The 21,864-nt window shown below is 40.2% G+C and overlaps 2 protein-coding genes across 2 annotated transcripts; one reads left to right on the forward strand and one right to left on the reverse strand.

Annotated features, from left to right (window-relative positions):
* Window positions 1-13,692: 13,692 nt before the first annotated feature.
* Window positions 13,693-17,080, reverse strand: LOC109627151 (solute carrier family 2, facilitated glucose transporter member 11). The gene has a single exon (XM_069517115.1). It carries the CDS (start codon window positions 16,915-16,917, stop codon window positions 15,247-15,249), a length of 1,671 nt encoding a protein of 556 aa, XP_069373216.1. The 5' UTR covers window positions 16,918-17,080; the 3' UTR covers window positions 13,693-15,246.
* Window positions 17,081-17,380: 300 nt separating this feature from the next.
* On the forward strand, window positions 17,381-21,803 carry LOC109627152 (RNA-binding protein with serine-rich domain 1-like). Its single transcript, XM_020083566.2, has 7 exons — window positions 17,381-17,466; window positions 18,509-18,664; window positions 18,867-19,040; window positions 19,432-19,534; window positions 20,150-20,303; window positions 20,442-20,583; window positions 20,689-21,803. Coding segments are annotated over exons 1-7 (831 nt in total). The 5' UTR covers window positions 17,381-17,464; the 3' UTR covers window positions 20,789-21,803.
* The last annotated feature ends 61 nt before the right edge of the window (window positions 21,804-21,864 follow it).

Raw genomic sequence — 21,864 nt, forward strand, 5'->3', positions numbered from 1 at the left:
ATTTCCATATATTTGATTTGGGTTTCAGCATCTTTCCCAAGGACACTTCAATCTACGAACTGGAGGAGCAGGTGATGAAACCACAACCCTCTGATTAGTGGATGAGTCGCTCTACCTCCTGAGACACAGCCACCCGATATGAATCGAATTAGGTGACAGAGTTGAAAGTGTGGTAGAAATAAAAAGGAGTGTAACGCCAACATGTTATCCGGAAAGTCTATAAAATGTATACTAGTAGTAAAAAACCACAAAAACAGTTTGGTAAGAAAACAGTAAACAACATACACCAAAGGACACAGAGTGCAATAAGGTAATTTCCACAGGTTCATGAATAAAAATTTACATGAGCATTAAAGATAATTATAATAAAGTCATAAAATAACGAGTATAAAGTCGTGAGAGAGAAAAAAAATTTGAGAAAAAGTTACATTGGGAAGAAACTTGGATCCAAAATCTTGAACCAATCTCATTGTTTCTTAGGAACACTACAACACTGTGACCAACAATATACAGTCAACCATTACCAAACATTTCCTCCTCCACAAAAGAAGCAATTCCCTCCAGGTTCCTATGGTTCTCTATTCAATTTCTTGCACAATCATTTCAAAGTCCTGATACTTATGATAATGTGGGACTGTTGTGCCACAAAATGAAACATTCAGTTATTTATGAGGCCTTTGCTGAAGTAAAACTCAAAACTCTTCACATTCCTCATATAAACACAGGCTACAGGCTGATCTTCTGATATTCACCCTCTATTCTCGTAATATTATCAATACATTCTCATTATAACTCTATTTTTGTGAAATTATGACTTTATTATTATAATATTGTGCATTTATAATATTTAATCAATAAAATTAGAAAATCATAATTAATTTCTACTTCAAAGCTGGACTTGCATACTATTATGTCTTTACATACAGATAACAGCCAATTAGTATTATTGTAAAATTGTATTGAGAAGTTGATCTCTTTGGTCTTTTTTTGGTTACTGGCTTTGTGTGCCTGTGTTTATCAGAGCTTTTTCAATAAAATCAGCTGCGGCTGGGAACAAGATGATTGTTCAGGCCTCCGGGCGAACTCAAGAAAGACACAAAATCATTGAGTCACTGGTTTGAATCTCGTCTTTATCATTGGCCTCAGGGTGCCTGAGTCTTTTGCACCCGTCACTCAAGATCTTCAGATGTTAGCACCGAAAGACATTATATATAATATCTGCTAGTGCGTGAAATCAAACCAAATAATTATGGTTATCATCAAACTGAATATCTTGCAGCTTAAATAACTTGCATAATCAAGGGAGGAAACTAGTTCAAAATACATCAGAGGGTTCCATGCAGCTTCTCTCTATTATTATTACTTCCCCATTTTTGTCACTAGCAATAATTGTCTGTCGAAAATGATTTCTCCTGGAGAGAAAGAGACAAAGCAAATAGAAAAAAAAGATGACACAATATCTATGATTTTGTTCTGTGTGTGTGTGTATGTGTGTGTACTTGTTTTTGTTTACTCTTTAAGGATTTTGTTCGGCATAAACATTGACATTGTGTGTGTGTGTGTGTGTGTTAAAAAGAGAGGAAGAAGTTCCTGCATTTGGATGCACAGTGATTGATGACTCATAAATGGAACCAGCTGATGGATAAATGGGCTGGGTTTTTTTTCTTTCTCATTTACATTTTTTTTTTGTGCTTCACTTTCCAGATTTCATGAATAATTCAGCAGAGCGTGTGGTGTGTGTGTGCATGTGCATGAAGGAGAGAGATAAGGGAATATGAGGGAATGAGGGAAATACCTGTGTGCATCCCCTCTCTATGTTATGTAGTAGCCATAGGATTGGAGAAAGTCGTAGTGACGCGGTGCGTGTGTCCGGAATGTGCGATGAGGAGGATCACGTTGCCTTATACCCTCTTTGAACACCTGCACATAACCGCTGACTGATTTCACTGCCTCTTTTTGCATGTACATATCTGTTCAGCCGAAAAACAGGCACAACAGGCCTGAGAACAAAATAACTGGTGGGCAGCGTTTAGTCTTTCCTCAACCTCCACTCAGAGAAACTGAGCTGTTTGTTCCAGGGAAAGCCTCCTGTCACAGTTCTTTGTTCTTGAAGTCATTTCATCTGCAATATCTGTGCCACTTGCCTTATGAGACATCACAGTGGACGGACACAACATCTTTCATACATAGGGGATTGAAACAAAGTCTTTTGTCAAAGACGATGTAAAAAAGGAATAGAAATGCATTAGCTGAAAAATTAATGAGACAGCAACCTTTGTAGTCAAAGGCGGTCCATCCACCAAGATGTCCAGGAAATGTCATTTGTGCTGTCTCAGATAAAAGCATCCATCATGATGGTCTGACCGAGAGAGCGTGCATTACTGCAAAGTGCACTTCTGTTTTTGATCCGTGCACAGTGTGGAACCTGTAGAGTGACACTTGCTTCAATACAACGGCTCTATTCAAACAGGAAGCAGAGTTTCATGGAAGCACAGCATGAGCACAGCATGTACAACACTGTTTCAGAATACAAAATAATATACTGTTTATAATGAAAATGCAATCTGTCAAAAACAGTTCATTCAAAATTCATAAATGACATAGATTCCTTCAAACCAGTGGATTAAAGCACACAGTAATATCAATGTGGTGTGTCGTAAGAGCATTTTGATTATTTTCTATTTTATTATCTCATTTTGCTATGTGGTTTATAGCACTTAATAAAAACACATAGGCTAAGAAATATTATAGTTTGAAGCTATCACTGTTTTATTCTTTTGCTACAGCTCAGAACAACGTAAGATAAAAAAAATAAAGCCTCTTTTGAAAAAATGAACTACACACTGCTCAATATTTCCCATGTTGGCACATGAAAACGCTCAATGCTGAATAAGAAAACCCATGATTAACTGAGAAAGCTGATTCGTTTTCAGGTTATAAGGACGGCAGAGGTTTGGCAAAGCTGGATCCTGATTTTATTGAACTTGCTTCGTAGCCTCAGGTGTAAAATCCCGGGTGATTTTGTGAAACTCCAGATACTGGATGAGGTTGCTGCACCTTGCTCTTAACAGCCTCAGAGATTTGCTTCAGCGCACTGCCTTCATGAACCAGACTGACTGATCCACTGTAACTGAAATCATTTTGAAAAGAGAGTGATAAATGCTCTGCTCGGTTCAGGACGTCAGATACACAGACGACAAATCTGCCGTGAAAAGGGCCAGAAAAATATTGTGTTTGAATCAGTCTCCCAATAACAGCCTTGTAAATGCTATTGATTTAGTAATACATCATCGGTAATACATCATCGGCCTGTCAGAGAAAAACAGAATGACATAAATGTGCTTTCTGTAATAGTTCATTATGCTTGTTCATATAGATTTTGTGGTCGGTGATGCTTCCTGTTTTTGAGATATGTAATCTGTTGGTTTGTCAAGGCTGTCACGCTGCACAAACAGGTTTCACACTGTTTCTATTTTCAACCTGCTAAAATCAAATAAGATTTTCTTTTCCTTTCTTTCTTTTCTCTGGCTAAGGCTTAAAAGATGTAATGGTCTCTTTAGGACTCGGTGAGCTGCCTCTGTGCACCAATCTTTTCTTTTCCTGTCATGTAGTGCGGTTATTTTAGGGCAGAACATTGAAGTTGATAAGAATAAACTTTATGTGAATGGCACCTTTGGAAGCTTAGAGTTAGAATAATATTAATTAGCAAATCGTAGAAAGAGCAGATCATACTCAGCAAAGCAATAAAATAAAACAGATAAAAGAACAAAAATAAAACAATAAAAGAGCAACATTCAAAAATAAAAACTATAAAATGAAGGTTAGTTAAAAGTTAGGTTCAGAGCACAGCCAAGATTTAAAGGTGAGAATGCTTTCATCTGTACTGGGATGCTGACTCTGTTCTCCTCGACCCTCTTGACAAACACCTTAATCTTTCTATCGATATCTCCTCCTGAGACCCACAGCCAGATTAGCAGACGGATGTTGATCACTTCAGAGCTCCAGTGTCCAATGCATTTGATATAATGGGTCACTTTTTGCTTTAACTGGTCGATTATTGCTGTGGTAATTGGAGCTTATTTTCCACACCTCTGTATAATATAACTGTGTCCCTTTCCATGCAGGAACTGCCTTTCTTCTCCTCATTCACCGTCCTGTCTCTGCTACAATTTTTTCTCATCCATCCTGAGAGCTGTGATTTTTCATGTCAATTGTTTTTCTATTTCCATCTTTTCCAAAAGAAAATCTAATTTCTAACTGCATTAACTCTATTGCTAAAGGACGGCATCGAAGATTAAAGATAGTGAAGGGCTTTCTGATGACTCATCCCGGGAGTCTCTGGGAGATTTTTCCCTCCCTAGATTGTGTCATCCTCTCCCTCTTCTCTACATCGATGCTCAGCAGAGCAGGATAATTTCTCATCCGCAGAGCTCCCTAGTCATTACGTTTTCTCCCCCACCACCAGCCCCCAAGCCTCCCCCTCAAACGCTCCCTTGTTCATTCTACCATCTCCTCCCCAAGTCTGGTGGTCTGTCAGCCCAGGATAAATGCATTCGCAGGATGACTCAGTGAGGGTTCCTCCCCTGCATGGAGGTCGTTGTTCATGCATGCCAGCAGTGGCGTGGCCAGGTGGCTGGTGTCTGGGCTGGGAGGACGACACAAGGGCAACAGCCCAACATGGAAGCAGCAGACGGAGTTGTTTTCCTTGCGGTCGGTAAAGGGTAGAGAGGGAGGTCAGAGCAACATGGGTTGTGAATGAAACTGTCTGAGAGAGTTTAGTTTCTTAAAAGTTAACGAAGGAGAAAAACATATTTTGGAATCATACTGCATTTTTTTACCAGCTCATGCCCCATTGAGACTATTTAATTAACTGTCAGTACCATATGAGATTTCTTAACGCATTTCCTCCTATGTCCAAACTTGTTGACTGGTTCATGTGAACATAAAAGTAGCACAAGAAGACAAAACCATGTGAACATGTACGTATCTGTTGACGCATGAATAGGATAATATGATAATATAATGAATAGAATGAAGTGAACTACACTGATGCAATCTAAGAGTAGCTGTAACCTGATATATATATATATATATATATAAGGATAAATGTATGATTATGGGTGGAATTGCTCTTTATTGTGTTTTGTCTGCCACATTCAGGCCATTAAAGATTTGTTTCGAAACAAGATCACACAAAAACTGCTGGATGGATTACCACTAATTTTGGTGGAAGGATGCAGTATGGGTCAGGAAAGAATCCAATTCAATAACGTTTTGGTAATGGATCCAGAACTTGGAGGCAGATCCAGGATTTTTTTCTCTTTCTTTAACATTGTGAGCACAGTACCACAACCTACAGTGACGCTCTGGCCAGCAGGTGGTGATCAGACCAGAGGTTACATCCAGCAGGTGAGGAGAGTGGTCGCGTGCCAGTGATGAGGCAGTGATGATTAGCTGTGGGGAGTGATTTGGTGGGAGGAGCAGGAACCAATGGTCTTGCACAGCTAGCAGCTCACACTGAGGGGTGAACAGACACAGCAGGGACAGGCAAATCACACATGTATCATCTAAACTAGAAAAACAAGGACATTTCCACAATCCCAGCAGTATTATGCTAATTTCCAGCTGTTTATTTTTATTCCGAGAATCCAATGAAGTAGAAATGCATGATTCATCTGTCAAAAAACTCCCTATTTACGTGCATCTCAACAGCCTGTGGTGCAGCTTGTTCTGCAGCCCGACAGTCGAGACGGAAACAGGCCTCCTTAAAATAGTTCTGCCTCATCCTCTTCCTGCTGTGGAGGTTCTGAAGAAGCCAACTGTAAAACTAGCACAATAACAAATCATTGGAAATGACAACCACTGTAAATCCATCCGCACACGATCTGATCTGGAACATGTGAGAATCAGATTCAAAATCAGAATCAGAAATACTTTATTGATGTTAGTTGCAATTGCTCCATGCAAGAGTAGAAATATAAGCATATAAGATTAAAAGAAATATAAAAATTAAATAAAATAAGAAATATAAACAATATGTGTGTACTGTACATTGAATATTTAGTGTTTATTTGCTGCAAACATGGATATGAATTGTAATGACTCCAGTCTGTTGTCTCAGAGTGTCACACGATTGGTCAGCCCATCAATAGATGTGGTCAGACATCCACAGTAAATAGAATAATACAGTAGGATGTGTCTGTTTGGTAAATATAATGGCCCCCATCTACCCATTGTGTGACATAATGTTGGATTCAGTCAATCACAATCTGTTATTCCGATAAGGTACCAAGGGTTTAGAGAGGGAAGCAGAAACAACAGGTGTTGCCTCAAAGCACAGGGCTGTCATAACAGAGACTTGTTTATTATGGTGATTATAGGAACCAAAGCTTTTCTGCCTAACACTTTTTCACTGTGCGAAATATATGTTTTCTCTTTTGTGACAGTTCTATGGGAAGAAAACAAAACGTGAAAAACTAAAGCTATACAGCATGAGCAAAACCCTACTACTGAAAAAGAGAGAGGAGGTCAGGGATGGATAGATTGGTCTGTGAAATCTCCGGCCACGGGTTGGACATGTGCACACGCTTGACCGGGTGGAAGTCAATGTGCATAATTAAAACAAATTGCCTGGCACATAAAACCTGTGTAAACCAGCTATATGTTCTGTTAGCTGTTCCCCTGTAATTGTGTTTAGTCCATAGACTGTATATGAAAATGGATGATGCATTTCCACCTCCTCCACGTGCTTGACTGTGTAGAATATGTGGTGTGATATACAATTTGTGTATGAATAAACTTTGACTGAATTCTGCAGTCAAACACTATATCCAGGCTGCTGTGGCCGCTGTATTTATTATCCATGCTTCAGTGCCTTCCTTTTTTCCCACCTCACAGACAGCCAGACAGGAAGGCAAAATATGAGGGTGAATGCACCATGCTCCTTCAAAACATACCCAAACACTTCACAAGTGTTGACAGCGTTCGTATGTACCATTGTTGCCTCAGTGGCTGTTCATAGCGGGAAATAAAAGTTTGTCAACCTTGAACCGATTAATGAAGATTAGGACGGGCTGAGCAGTGAGCTGCAGCAGCAAGCGAAATAATCACAACTTTTTGTGCTCAGTGTTTAACAAAAAACAAATGTCCCAAAACTATAATCAATGTCTGTCTACCGAAATGCCCAGTTCTTTTTTCTGTTTCACACACAGCAAACAGAAATACAAGATCATGACGTTGGACAACAGTTATTGTTATAGGTGCATTCTCCAGTGAGTGCCATGACAGCATGGCAGAAGAAGACGATACAGCGAGAGGATGTGAAAAATCTGATGTCTCCTTATCAAAGCTGAATAAAGAGTCTGTCCCACAGTTAAGATAAAACAGATGAGTCTTCTCAAATGGTTTACAAAGCTTCTAACACTCGGTGCTGCTGAGGCTCCGTGCGGAATTATAAGTGAACTCTGTCTCAATTTATTACTCATCTTGAATCACTTTCAGTTATGTAAATGATGATGCTGAAGAATGGTTGTGTCTTCAACCATAATGGTTCAATTTCCGACGGGGTTTCTCCCGATCCTGCAGCCAGAAATCAGATTAGAAAAATGACTGAATATAAATTGACAAATCTAGATTGAGACTTGGTGGAAAAATTACTGTAGACCTGAAGTCATTAATTTAAAGCTTCTTCTCTGAGTAAATCACAAAACCCTTTACCCACATTGTGACTGGAGATCTTGTGTGTAATTAAAGGCAGTGGACACAATGGATTCTTACATTTTCTACAAATGTGGCAGCTGCTGCTTGGTGTTGTTGTTTGTCTTGAGTATATTACAATAATGTGATTTAAAAAAATAATTTAATAGTTATTCAATGTCAATTTATTTCATGTTTCTGCATATATTGATTTCTACAAACTCTCTTTTGTTTTTTAAAGCATTTCAACATTATTCAAGGCGACAAATCCAGAGAATGAACCATCAAGTGTGTAGAAGTATTAAACACATATTTAAACCCCTGTCATCTATTGCAGAGATTTCTTCCTGAAAATGCCAAAAATTGAACCCTTGTGTACCATAACATATTGTTCATGGCACCACTGTTTATTTTTTGATAAATGATTTGATAAGTATTGTCTCAGCTGAATTTTAGACAGGAAGGAAGGCAAGTAATGGACACACAAGTTTAGCACGACAGGGTAAGACAGGTACTGAAAGATCTAATATCCGAAAACAACTGAAATGGAAATCCAATATCAAGTCCAAAACAATGAGTCTCAAAAGTCCAAAAAGGAAAATCAGGAATTAATCCAAACAGTCTGAAAGCAGTCTGAGCTGTATTGCTGTTTAATAGTTTAGCAGATGCTATCCCTTTATGATATCCTATTCAATCATATCCTAATCTTCGACTTTTGTCTGAACCCCGTCACAATATTTACACTGTTTTCGGCTCATATTTAACTTTTTCCTTTAAGTTGTCAAAGAACGAAAACTCTTGCTCCAGAGTTGTGGCTTAGAAAATGAGCTTCACGACAAAACAATGTGAAATCATAATATATCATTTCTCCACCTTCACAACATCAGAGAGAATAACACGTTCGGATCCCCCCCCCCCTCCAGCAATCTCCAAGCTCTCTATTACAATGTGCTGATGACAGCTACGGACAATCTGGATGTAAATCTGCTGTTCCCGTTGCTCGCCAGGTTCTTGATTATGTTCCTAATGACTCTCATTCTCCGCTAAATGTGTTCTGTCTCAGTGCAGGGTGACACAGGAGGAGATGAGGTGATTTTTCTCCATCATCCTGTTATGATATCCAGAGGAATTTGCACACGGGCGGTGGGAGCGTTGATGTTGGCTGTAACTGCCTCTTCACTGGATGCACAGCATCAGTCATGTCCTCCGGGCCTCTCCGGGCTGCCGGTCATGTTGAGAGCTCAAGCGTCCGTTTACCTCAAGGGCAAATTTTCTTACAAATGCAAAGTTTCTTTTTTTTTTTTTTTTTTAAATCAGTCCTTTTCCTTCTTCGTCTTCATTTTCTCTGCCTCTATTTATCTCTGTGTATCTTGTTCTTATCAGAGGTCAATAAGAAGAGCAGGAAAACAATGCTCTGGTTGAATGAGATTACCTTCTCCCGAAAGTCCCTGAGTGATGCCTGCTGACATTGCCGCTGACAGACACACAGATTGGGGCCAATGCAGGAAGAGAGTTGTTGATGAAAGCCTCACACGCGCACACACACACACACACACACACACACACACACACACGCACACACACACGCACACACGAAATTCATACATGCATCCAAGCTGCGCTGATTTTTGGGGAAAACCTTATTATAATGTTAGTGCATACATTTCTATTTCTATTTAAATGTATTCATTATGTTTGTTTACAGCTACACTGCACTATGCAACATTTTTTGTTCAAAAATAATTTGGATTCTTAGCCACAAACACAACATAGACATCTCATCTGTATTCGCAGAAAGTGACACATTACAACTCCACAATTTGCGACTCAAAGAACACAAAACTACACAACTGGATTTGAGGTGAGAAATGCATGGCATCATGTAATATTGTTTATTGGTCCTCTAACATTCTCACATTTTCTACTTCAGTTGTCTCTGGAAGCAGCTACAGCACAGAGCCACACTGGGCAGGTGTTTATTCAGAATACAACAGAATTAACATACACGTGTTATGTTTACACCATGGCTATGGAAAAGGTGTCCGCCTACATAACCATAAATCAGGTCAAACATAGAGCATGTTTACAACTGCTCTAAATCGGTGCTTGCTGTGATTTAACCTATTATATTGCTCTGCTAAAGTAAAGTACTCTTTGAGCTATCCAAAGGATCAGGGCTTTTTGTTTTCCTTGTTCAGTCCAAAGTATGAAGCATCCATGAGTCATAGGCTTGAATTCTGGTAGAAGGTTACATCATGTTTGCTCCAATTTGGTAAAAGCTCATTTATTAAGCTCCAAGCCAACAAATCCCTTATCAAATATTTCAGTCACAATCTCTCTAAGAGATGACACTGACTACATATGCAAAGAAACAATAAGAAAGAAAGAAGAAAAATCGAACAGAATACAAATATCTCTGGATGTAAAAGAGGTGGCACACACGTAGAAGACTCAGATAAAGATATCAAGAGACTTCTGGGTATAACAGCCAACGTCCGGTCTGAAAATGGCTATTGTGGGATCATGGAAGTAGAGAACCGAATACTGTGCTGAGACATGGCACACCACCATTCACCCCCGTTACAATCATTCATTCGTCAATCGTTACATACTCTGAAAAGCATCTGCTATGTTTCCACCTGCCTCCGTGTTTTGGGGCCCATAGAGCACCGCAGTCTTTCTTTGACCAAGACATATTTGTCCACAAATGAATTAACACCAATTAAGATTGTAATGCCGAGAAAATACATCTATATATATGCTCATATAGGTTCATAATATTAATTTGGGTTATTAACTGAAATGTATTTTTATGCTCTAATGTTTAAACACATAACTTTCCTGATACTGTCCATTGCTGCAGCTCCTCTTTTCAGCCTTTGTCTGGCACACTGGATTTTAGCTCCTGTCTCTTTAAGGCCCCCCTCCCGGTGAAGCCCAATCTGTTCTGTTTGGTTAGCTGGCCTGTGTTTGAGCTTCACCTGATGCTGTGTACATATTAGTTGGAGCTTCAGTCGCTTCAGGAGCTTCAGGCGCTTCAGGAGCTTCAGGCGCTTCAGGAGCTTCAGGAGCAGTGTATCCTCTGGGGGAGAGGAGCTCCCTTTACAAAGGACGTTGGGCTTTGTAACTCTGCATAACTTTTACATCCACAAAGAAATCTGTATAACACACTTCAAGAAAGAAAACTAAAAAAGCTTACGTCTCTTGTTTAAAGTGATTCTGTAAGTGAAACTGTTTTTTTGGTCCTTTCTTTCATCTCATCCTCTCCGTTCTGCCTTTCCTTGCAAGAACCAAATCTCATCCGAACATATACTCATACATTACTCTGGTCAAGCCCACACATTCACGCATATAGCACACCATCACATATGACGTACATTCCTTCCTCAGACACATATTGCAACTAGTATATCTAACTATAAAAGGAGACTTCCAACTTGGCGGATGTGTTTCTAAGGACCAGAGGAGGCGCGGTGCTGACAGTCTTCTCCAGACTGCTTCAAATGTCACATATTACTTGATATGAAGAAATGAGCAGAACTGTGTAGGCTGTGCGGCATCGGCACAATTTACAGTGTTCACATGCCTTCACATGGTTTTATTAAAAGGCAGAACTCACACACAATATTGAAGCAGGGGGGGTATTACTACGTCATGGCAGAAATCGATGGTCAAAGGTACAGAACAGGTGGTTTTTTGACATAAAGCAGAAGTAGGGCTGCCGCCATTTGGACTGAATATGCAGATAATATGACCGAGAAATAGAATTGCTGAGCCCTTATAGACAACTCTGATTATTGAGTCATTATCATACCATATACAGTAATTATATTATGTATTATTTGTGCTGCTTCTGTTTTGTTATGCAAGAAATCCCTTTCACATTTCACTTAACCATTTGATTGATTAATATAAAAGTAGTGATTAATGCAGCTCCAACACTGATATTGAATTACCGTACTCAATTTACCCTTTGACAGAATTCACATTAATTGGTTTCACAAACTCTTTTTTTTAAATATTTCCTTTAAATGGTCTGACCTGCGCACTGTAGAAAATTAAATAAAATAGATGACACTTTTGCTCCAGAAGAACCAAATCCCAGCATCCAGGGAAATATGGTAGCACAATTTATAACATACATGGTAAATGTAATAAAGGTCATCTATCAGACAACACTGGTCAAGTCATGTCTAGTTTTTCCAAAGCTGATGGTTTAATAACCTTTGCTCTGTATTCTCATCCCAGTTTTTTTCAATATGGTGCATGTGTCTTCCTATTTTCTCCTTCCCAAGGTGAAAATAGGTCAAACACTAATATCGACTCAATGTCTCCGTGCTATCTTCTCATATCAGAGGTACGGGTCGGCCTTTGTTGAAGACAATGCTGGTGACTCTCTGGCGGGTTCCCAGTGATCCGCTGTCTGCTTCATAATAGCATCATCAGATTTTAGATAGACAGCTTAGCCTTCTTACTGAGTCAAATACATTAGTTAGGTGAAATAAGCAAAAATGGCAATAAGAAATTTAACTAATAATCTTTTTAGATGGAGAGTAGGGCTGCACAGTATTAGGAAAATATGTGATATGCGATAACATTGTTGAATATTGCAATGACTATATGGTCTATGCAGACACTTAAAAAATTCCAACAACATGGTTCTATTGAAAAAATGCGACCTGGTTACGGGGGCCATGGACAGCTCCACAGCCCAAGGGAGAGGACGCACAGCCCGTGTCATCGAGTTCGGGGCAGACACCAGGGAACTATGCACAGCTCCACAAAGTCCACTTCCAGTGATCATTTGGAGTCTTTTCTCACATGTTTGTACAAATGTTAAATTTTACATTCGTTAACAGCTCTGTCAGTAATTTACTGCTCCTCTCTGTGTCTCTATCATTCACGCTGTCCACTGTGAACCGAATCAAGCCAGACCGTTTCCAATTTTGTCAGGATGGTGGAGGCAGCACGAAATCTGATGGAGGGAGCTCACAATTCTCTATGCAGAAAATAAATTGTGCAGCCTTAATGGAGAGGGCAGCTAAGCCACAGAACAGGGACATAGTTTGTTGGTTATAGCCAGTAGTCATTCATCCTTTTCCCAGGTTACCTCAATGAGTCTCTGTGCAGCCCCTCATCGAAGCCCTAAGCTCGGATAAACACACAAAATCCCAGAGATCATTAGCCAGCGCCCCAAACAGACTAATGTCTTGTCTGTGTCGAATGTTTCACTTGTCTGGCTCATCTCTCAGGTATAGATTTACTGTGTAACACCAACTGGATTTTATTGTAGGTGATTTCTTTATTTTGACTCATTAATGTCTAAACTTCTTGTTTTACTATGAAAGGCTGAAGAATTTCAGAAAACAAATTTAACGCTGAATATTCAGGGCCATGTTGAAGAAAACTAAATTAATTTTAAGTTGTAGTTTAATGAGATTTAATGAGGAAAAAGTAAGAATGTTTTGAGAAAAAGACGTTATTTTATCAAAATGAAGTTTTAATTTATTGAGAGGAAAGTCATAATCTGACAAGGATAAAGTCATAAATGAGAATAAAGAGAATAAATAACAATTAAAAATGTCATAATACTATTTTCATAATACAGCTTTTTCCACAATATTATGACAAAATCTCTATTTCTTTCTCTTTAAGACTCCAATACTGCAGTGTACTGTTTCCTGTTATCATAATAACATTAGTTTATAATTCCTACTTGTCTGAGCACACAAATTAGTGTTTATTCTCCGTCATTTGTTTTTAATTTGAACAGCCAAGAGGCATAATGTAACTCAATTATACTGAAATGATGTAACAGCGTCCAATGAAATAGCTCGCTGGAAGTTCACTTAAGAGTGAGAAGTTCTCAAATAGCCCTTGTTTCCATAAATAAAGAGAATTACGCTCACACATTTTTAGTGGAAGTGGGTAGGAGCAGATGGATTTAAGTGCTGAGGAGCGAAGTAATGTGATTAAATGTAATAAAGAAAGCAGTGGGAAAGTTGGATATATTTTATTATTGTACATTCAATCGGGTTTTGAATTGGATAAATATGATTGCAGTTTTTCAACGGTCACAGAAGAATAAATCTTGGAAGTGTAAAACACTCCTGAGACATAGGCAGATTTTAACCAAACCCTTAGTACCATGACATGCTTTAGATAAACTAGACAGTGTCATACAACATCAGCATTTCATCTCCTACATGCTACAGCAGCAGTTTGTAAAAAACCTTAAATCCAGCATGGTACATAGAGATTTCCAGTTTAAAAATATCTTATATATATATATCTCTATAACTCAAGTGACGTGGTCGGCTGGTAAAAGAAACATACTGACGCCATTACAGAGGGTCAACAGACAACTGAGCTGATCAATTGTGTCAAAAGTGTCACCTTCATCTCTGATACATCTTGACATTATACAGCTTTAATCTTTGAGTGCATTAAGGAGAGCATGTCAATAACAGAGACAATGGTGACACCTATTGGACAAGTTTGACCACTACATTCAAAACGTTGGTGCCTGAGGGCAAAAAATAACGTTACCGCGATCAAGGTATCGTCATGCACGCTGTTAAAAATACTATAAAGGTTTTTCTTTTGTTCAGTAAATAAATAAATGAATGTCATCATGAGGATAAACATGATGGGTTAGGTAGTCTAACTAATATAGTTAAAATACATATCCAGGCCAGTTGATATGAGAATAGCAACAAAAAACCCCACAAATAACAAATGTTAGATGTCCTGTGAAGTTAACATGAGAATACAGCTTCCAGAGTATGGAGTTAAAATTTCCAGTTTGATTATCAAAAAGTACTTAAGCATGGATCAGTGAACTGGAGAGATATGCCAACAAAACAGAATATAATCTGATCACACAAAAATCACAGTAATCAACAAGGTGCTAATCTGTCAATTCATGCAATTTAAACAACTAACCACTCTACTACTGAGACTTTTAGATATCCGAGGTATGTGAGGTTGTGACGTATATATTATTCTCTCGACTTCTTCATTGAGATTAGAAATACAGTATTCAGGATTCATTAAGGTTAGGAGAGAATAAATAAAGCTTGTTAATCACCTAAGTCTGTGTCTACTCTGCTACAATGTGAATTTCCTTCATACATAAATAAATAACATATATTCTACATACTCTCATGTTTATGAGGTAAAACTGAAGAATCAAGACTTTAAGAGGGTACACTTGATCTGATCTGTTAACAGAGAGCTCTTTCCAGGGGAACACAAAAAGTGATGAACCTAGAACTTGCTGTAAAATGTTATTTTAGATATCAAAGTGAGCCACTATTGGTATTTGGTTGTGATATTGGCAACACATTTGTTTATTTAGCTATATTGAGTGTATTAGCTACATGTTTGTATATTTGGTTGTGTTGTGTTAGCAACATGTTTGTATATTTGGTTGTGTTTTGTATAAGACGCATGTGTGTTTTGTTGTGTGTTAGCCACGTTTGTGGCTGTGTGTGTATTTGCAAGAGGACATGGCTAATGACACCGAACCTATCCAACTCTGAAAGTGCTTCAAGTGGCTACAAGTGGCACTGTATGATTAATTTCCTCTTCTACTAGAACATTCAAATGAATGTCCCCATTCTTATGGTTGGTCTCAGGATCTTGCATGAGGTTTGTGAAGGAGCAGGCTGCACCCAGCTGGTAGTGATTCGCAATGGGCTTCTCCACCTGCGTCTTTGACCTCTCTTTCTTCGACTTGTTCCTTCCCTGAAACTCTGCAGTGATCTCCGCCAGCGTCTTGCCTTTCGTCTCTGGTAAGGTGAGCCCCAAAAACACAGGTGACACCAAGCACACGACCAGGAAAGGCAGGAAGCAGTAGTTCCCCAAGTTTTTGACGATGAAGGGGAACAGCATTCCCACCAAGAACAGACTTATCCACATGAATGAGCCAGCAACCATGTACGCTGCCGGGCGGGCTGCCTGGTCAAAGATCTCAGCTGGCAGGATCCCTGTCACCCCTGCAGGGCCAAGGCCAAAGCTGAGGATGTAGGCAAACACGCAGACCATGCTGAGGTAGGCCATCCCCGCCACTCCACGGCTCTGGAGGATGAGAGCCACGGTGAAGACTACAGACCAGCATGACATAAGACTGTACCCTCCAACAAGAAGGTACTTGCGACCCACACGTTCAATCAGAAGATTACTCAGTATAGAAGCGCACAGCTCAGATGCGCCTGTGCCGATGGTTACATACTGGATCTTATCTGAAGGGATCCCTGCTTCGAGAAAGATGTAGGAAGCATAGAAGTAGATTGAGTCATTTCCACAGAGCATCATGGCACTACTGGCGGCCATGACTGTTCTGAGCTGGGAACGCAGGTCACGATCCTTAAACAGGGACCAGGGTGACTTGGCAGCTGCAGATCCAGACTTCAGAGATGTTGATTGTTGCTGCTGCTGCTCCTGAAGGAGCTCCTCGATCTCCAGGGCCGGAGGCTCCCCACCACGGAGTCTCTCAAGTGCCTGGAGGCACCCTTCTTTGTCTCCCCGGTCAATCAGTAGGTATCTGGGGCTCTCCGGAAACCAGGGTAGGGTCAGCAGCTGGATCAACCCCGGCAAAGCATTACTAGCAAGTAAGTAGGGCCACAGAGGCTTAGAACCCAGCAGCTCTGTGAGTCCCACAACCTGACCCAAGAAAATCCCAAATGCAGTGAAAACAGCTGAGGAAAACGCCACAGCGCCTCTGAGGTGTTTAGGGGCGCTCTCCCCAAAATACATAGGCTGGACGTTCATGCTCACACCAGAGTTCATCCCCACCAGAAAGCGGGCAATGATGATCATCTCAAATGACTTTGCCGCCCTGCACGTCAGGACAAGCACGGTGCCAACAAACAGGAACGCGTTGTTCAAAAGCAGAGACTTCTTTCTTCCAAAGTGGACGGCCATAGGCCCTGCGAGCAGCGCGCCCACTAAGCCTCCCAGAGAGAAGAAAGACACAATCAAAGTCCACACCAGGGTCACTTGAGGTATGTCCAAGCTTATGCCCCAGCGCTCCATGTAGGTCTCATTGATGAAGCTCTGGATGTAGCTCGTCGGAGAGTTGATGATGGAGATGTTGTAGCCATACTGGAAGGTGCCACCAATGGCTGCAGAGCACACAGTCAATGCAAGGATCCTGGTACTTCCTGAGGATGGGGTGGTTTGCTCTGGCTCAGATTCACCTGAGAAATTCATCTTCATGCCAAGAAGCTTTCCCAGAACACAAACAATCCTGATGCCTCTTCTGTCTGGAGCCTTCAGCTCCTCGGTCCCTTAGAAGGACTGCAGTTAACTTGTGATGGCTTCAGATTCAAACGTAACTGCACTGCAGAATAACACACCTCACTCAGAGTGCGTCCTGTGGTTGAGTAAATATTCTACTTGGTGTCTGTCGGCGGTTTAGATTGAAAGACGCAATCTGTGTCCTCAGTGTGTTCCGTCAGGCAACAAGAACTCACGCATGATCTGTATCACACCTCCTTGCTAAACCAATGAAAGAGGTCCTAGGGTAAAACTAGGTGCTTTAGTTTGACTCAACAATCATTATAGAACTCATGAGCACAGATACCAGAGATAAATTACTGGTGAAATGAAAAGAAAACACCCTGACAGACTTCATAGAGGGAATACAAATCGCTATAGTCCTCCACCGCTGCCTGATTACGATCGCTTCTGTGATTGGTTTACAGCAAGCTGACGCGTTACGTCATCTGTGTGCGACTAATAGTGTTTGCGGGCAGGCAGAAAGATGTAAGTAAACGCCCCCATTTATATTAGAATTTATTTTTTTATTCTCGTGTTAAACTAGAAAATAACAACACGGAGAGGTTCAAGTAAAATAAATCACATAGCTTGTTTTTTAACAGCGTTGACCTGACATCCAACAGAACACAACCAACCGATGTTAGCTCGCTAATGCTAACACGGAGTAGTGTTTGGCGAAGAGAGACTTATGTTATTTATATCCCGCTGTGGTGATAAGAATCAATACACCGCGTACACATTACGTACCTGTACATCGACTGCTAAATGGAAAATATACATATGTTAACTCGAGATTAGTTTAGAGATTATTTTATTTTCAGTGCAGCGTGATTTATTTTCATCATCTAAATCTGACTTGTCGATTCCTGCTCTGAATGATCAGAATCATCTCCAGATCAGATGGGTATTATTGTTGTGTAATTAATTAGACAAGTGTATATTTGTACTGACCATGTTATTACTATTGTTGTTTTCATTATCGAGGTTTAGCTGTTTCATTGGACAGTGATGTTAGATTGCAGTCCTCTTACGCCCATTCTTTAAAATCAAACCCATGTTGTATAACGAAAAACTAATTATTTGTGCAGACATGTCTTCTTTAATCAAATGTTGATATATTTGCATTATTGGTTCCGTCAATGGAAACCTGTGCAGTTTAATGAATTAACATTTCTGCTTTTGCTGTTTGCAAACCCCAGATACTATGGGGCTTGGGTGATATGGCCCAAACATTATAGTAAGATATACAATTTTCAACATAATAATAATTATCACAATAAACAACACATTATTATCCACTTGAAGTTTACACAAAGATTTTGCTCCTGAGTGAAGGGGGTGGTTTCAAACTCAAGACTAACACTTCTACAATCTGAGGTAGATCAACGCACAGTGCTCGCTGAAAATGATAGTGTGATCATTATTAGCCAGAGGTGCCTCTTACGTGCAAGTGATACAACTTCTTGTGAAGGTATTCTAATTTATTAACGGCTCAGTTTCACTCATTTGTTGTCTTTTCCTTCAATAGGGCACCGTCCCCAACCAAGAGGAAGGAGGATGACAAGAGTAAACAGCGTGGTAAGGAGAAGTCAGGAGCCACGAAAGACGGCACTGAGAAAAAACGTGAGCACCGCGGCCGTGAGAAGAACCGTACACGGCGCAGTGCTTCCAGTGGCAGCAGCAGGTCAGAGGCTAGGTTTACAAAATACAACTGTTTTTATCATTTTCATTCATTTTTCTACATGTGAGAAGAAAAGGTTCGACCAGAGGTGGAATGATTTCTGCAGTGGTGCTCCGTTTGTCACTATTGAGCTGATTTGTGTTCGGCACAGGAGCTGGAGCATTTTTACTTATTGCTTCTCATCCTCCACCCTGCTGTTGTTTAGGTCCAGCTCCAGCAGCAGCTCAGGATCCAGCTCCGGCTCGTCCAGCGGCTCCAGCTCCTCGGCCTCGAGCCACTCGGGCTCGTCCAGCTCCCGCTCCTCATCCTCCTCCTCATCATCCTCTTCGCCAAGCCCCAGCCGCCAGCGCCACAACAACAGACGACGCTCACGCTCAAAGTATGAAATGAGTCATGTTGAAATAGTTTGATGGAATGAGCAAGTAGTTCTATCTTATTTCACCTATTATTTATTGAATTCCATCTGAATCTCATTCTACGGGGACACATAACTGCTTTGGTTGGTGGAAAACTAAATTTCAGAGGATAATAAAGCTCAATAAAAAAATTAGCTCCTCTTTTTTAGTTGCATTAACACATGAATACTTTTTATTTTGATTCTTAAGAACATTTGATGCAAATATTTTTGCACTTTTAGAATTATTCAAATGATTACTCGTATATCACTTGTAATATATTGTAAATATAGAATATTGCTTCTCTTGCTTATGTAAATGATCCCAGCACATTTCTCACCTCTGATAAATGAATCGTAAAAAACATCACTGTAGGTCAAAATCTGCTAAGAAGGACGACAGGGACAGACGACGTAGAAGTCCCACGCCCAAACCCACCAAGGTTTACCTGGGCCGGCTGACAAGAAACATCATCAAGGTAAATACCCTCATAACAAGCTACTGGCCTCTGTGACTCTGCTGTGAATTGAGATGCTGCTGCTGCTTCTGCCAGTTACAGTAATTTGTGCCTATGAGGGAAAAAAGGCAACACATGAAAATGTTGACAACAAACCACCAATACATTCCATATTTCTTATTTTTTAGGTTTTGCCAGAATCAAAGAAAATCTGGAAGATCAGAACAAATAATGAGTAATGTAATATAAAGACAAGTAATAAACAAACTGCACTGAACAGTTTGCACCATTAGAAGATTGTCGATTGTGTAGAATTTGAGCACTAACTCTTGGAATAGAATGAAATATATGAAATATTTCCTTCTGGTTCCTGTTAAAATATGTTTTTGTATTTGTGTGCATACAGTTTGTAAACCACGCAGTCAGATTCAGAGTCCATGTTCTCTCTTCCGTGGTTTGGAGGGGAAAGGCACAGTGAAAAAAACATTTAACAAGGATAGGCGGACATTTGCATTCACACGCACACCTACTGCTGAGAATGTCCGGAGGGTCTCTGGAGTTCAATGCTTGTTTGAAAGCAGCTTAAAGGTAGTTGGTGGAGCAAATGTCCAAATGTCCTACTTTCTGTTGTTGAAGGAACACATCCAGGAGATTTTCTCCACCTATGGAAAGATCAAGATGATTGACATGCCTGTGAACCGCACCCACCCTCACCTGTATAAAGGCTACGCTTACGTGGAGTTTGAGACGCCTGACGAGGCGGAGAAGGCCCTGAAACACATGGACGGAGGTAAGAGGATGTAGGGGAACATGAACGCAAAAGACATGATGGGAACCATGTTTGAGAAAGTGTAGCTGACACTAATGTGCCTCGAATGTCTGGAAAACTAAGTCCATGTGATGTTTTTCTTTATTTTATTTCCTCCAGGTCAGATTGACGGTCAGGAGATCACAGTCACAGCCGTGCTGACTCCCACAGTGCGCCTGCCACCTCGCAGGCTGTCCCCTCCCCGCAGGATGCCTCCTCCACCCCCAATGTGGCGTCGCACCCCACCTCGGATGAGGCGAAGGTGAGCAGCATGCAACGAGTCCTGCTGCTTTATTTGGGAACTAAATCTTGTTGTACCACAGCTGATACATTCCCAGACTCCCATCTCACTTTCTCGCTCTTCTAGGTCTCGGTCTCCAAGGCGACGCTCTCCAGTCCGGCGCAGGTCTCGATCCCCCGGCCGCCGCCGTCACCGGTCGCGTTCCAGCTCTAACTCCTCCCGCTAATGATTGGCAAACCCCCCCCGCCTCCTGCCTGGATCTTTTCCTCTGAGGTCGTTGTGACCGAGTAGATATGACAGACATAAACATTCTTTTGGTTAACTATTAATGTGCAATGAATGATGAGAGTGTGGACTTTAAAAAAGTATTATGTGTCACTTGGTAGATTGTTTCAAAATGTTTTTTCAACACTAGAACATGTACTGTGTTAAATGACAAGATTTCTTTCAGGAGTTCTGAATCTAGATGGTCTATACATGAGTGGGGTTGGAGAAGAAAGGAGAAATTAATTTATATTGATAAAAATAACGTTTTGTATCATGTAATTGTTCAATTTGCTTTACACATTTCATGAAGAACATGGTTTGTAAAGATGGCGAATGTGGTTTTTCATTGGACACATGATCTAGTTTCTGAATATGAAGTACTTGTGATGAAAATGTCTGCATTTTATTTTATTTTTTATGTTCTTATGGATTAACACATTAATACCAATATAACATTGGCATTGAATTGATATTGCTGATATCAGTGTAGCTGTACTTTAAGGTGGGGTTGGTAACTTGTTTCTGAAACACTGTCTTATTTGTTGAAATCCTCTCCACGTCCTCATAGCCATCAATGAATTAAGTTTTCTTTATTGGTTACACTTTCCACTCAGAATGTTCTTTTCCAAAACATCCAAGCAAAAAAAGGACAAATAATAGATGATCTGCAGATTGCATCTGTGCTCTTATCACAGATTCGGTAAACTGACTAATGATGAAACGATACTATTATAATTCCAAGGAGGTTCACAGCCTGAATAACTTGTGCAGATCTGGTTTTCAACTGTTTTCTTATTAATGTGTGACACGGTGAACTTTGGATCCAGGCTTCTGTGGTTTTTGTAGAGAGTTGTGTTCATTGTTGGAGCTGAAGGAATTTTCATTACTGTCTGTGTGTGTGTGTCTCATTTTGTATTGCTGGTTTGATGTGCCGTTTAACTTGACAATAAAAAGTCATGGTTGGAACTTTAAAAGCTCCTGAGTAATTTCTTTGTTTGTCAGAAATGTTATAAGCTGCACACACATGCTCGTTGA

This window comes from Paralichthys olivaceus, chromosome 21 (genome assembly GCF_024713975.1).
Source record: "Paralichthys olivaceus isolate ysfri-2021 chromosome 21, ASM2471397v2, whole genome shotgun sequence".
Classification (NCBI taxonomy): Eukaryota; Metazoa; Chordata; class Actinopteri; order Pleuronectiformes; family Paralichthyidae; genus Paralichthys; species Paralichthys olivaceus.

Excerpts from the sequence above, each read along its gene's own strand:
- LOC109627152 (XM_020083566.2), top strand. Across the intron at positions 18,665-18,866 it reads GCTTCCAGTGGCAGCAGCAG|GTCCAGCTCCAGCAGCAGCT; the intron begins GTCAGAGGCTAG and ends GCTGTTGTTTAG. Across the intron at positions 20,584-20,688 it reads CCACCTCGGATGAGGCGAAG|GTCTCGGTCTCCAAGGCGAC; the intron begins GTGAGCAGCATG and ends TCGCTCTTCTAG.
- LOC109627151 (XM_069517115.1), bottom strand. The coding sequence starts at position 16,917 with ATGAAGATGAATTTCTCAGGTGAATCTGAGCCAGAGCAAACCACCCCA.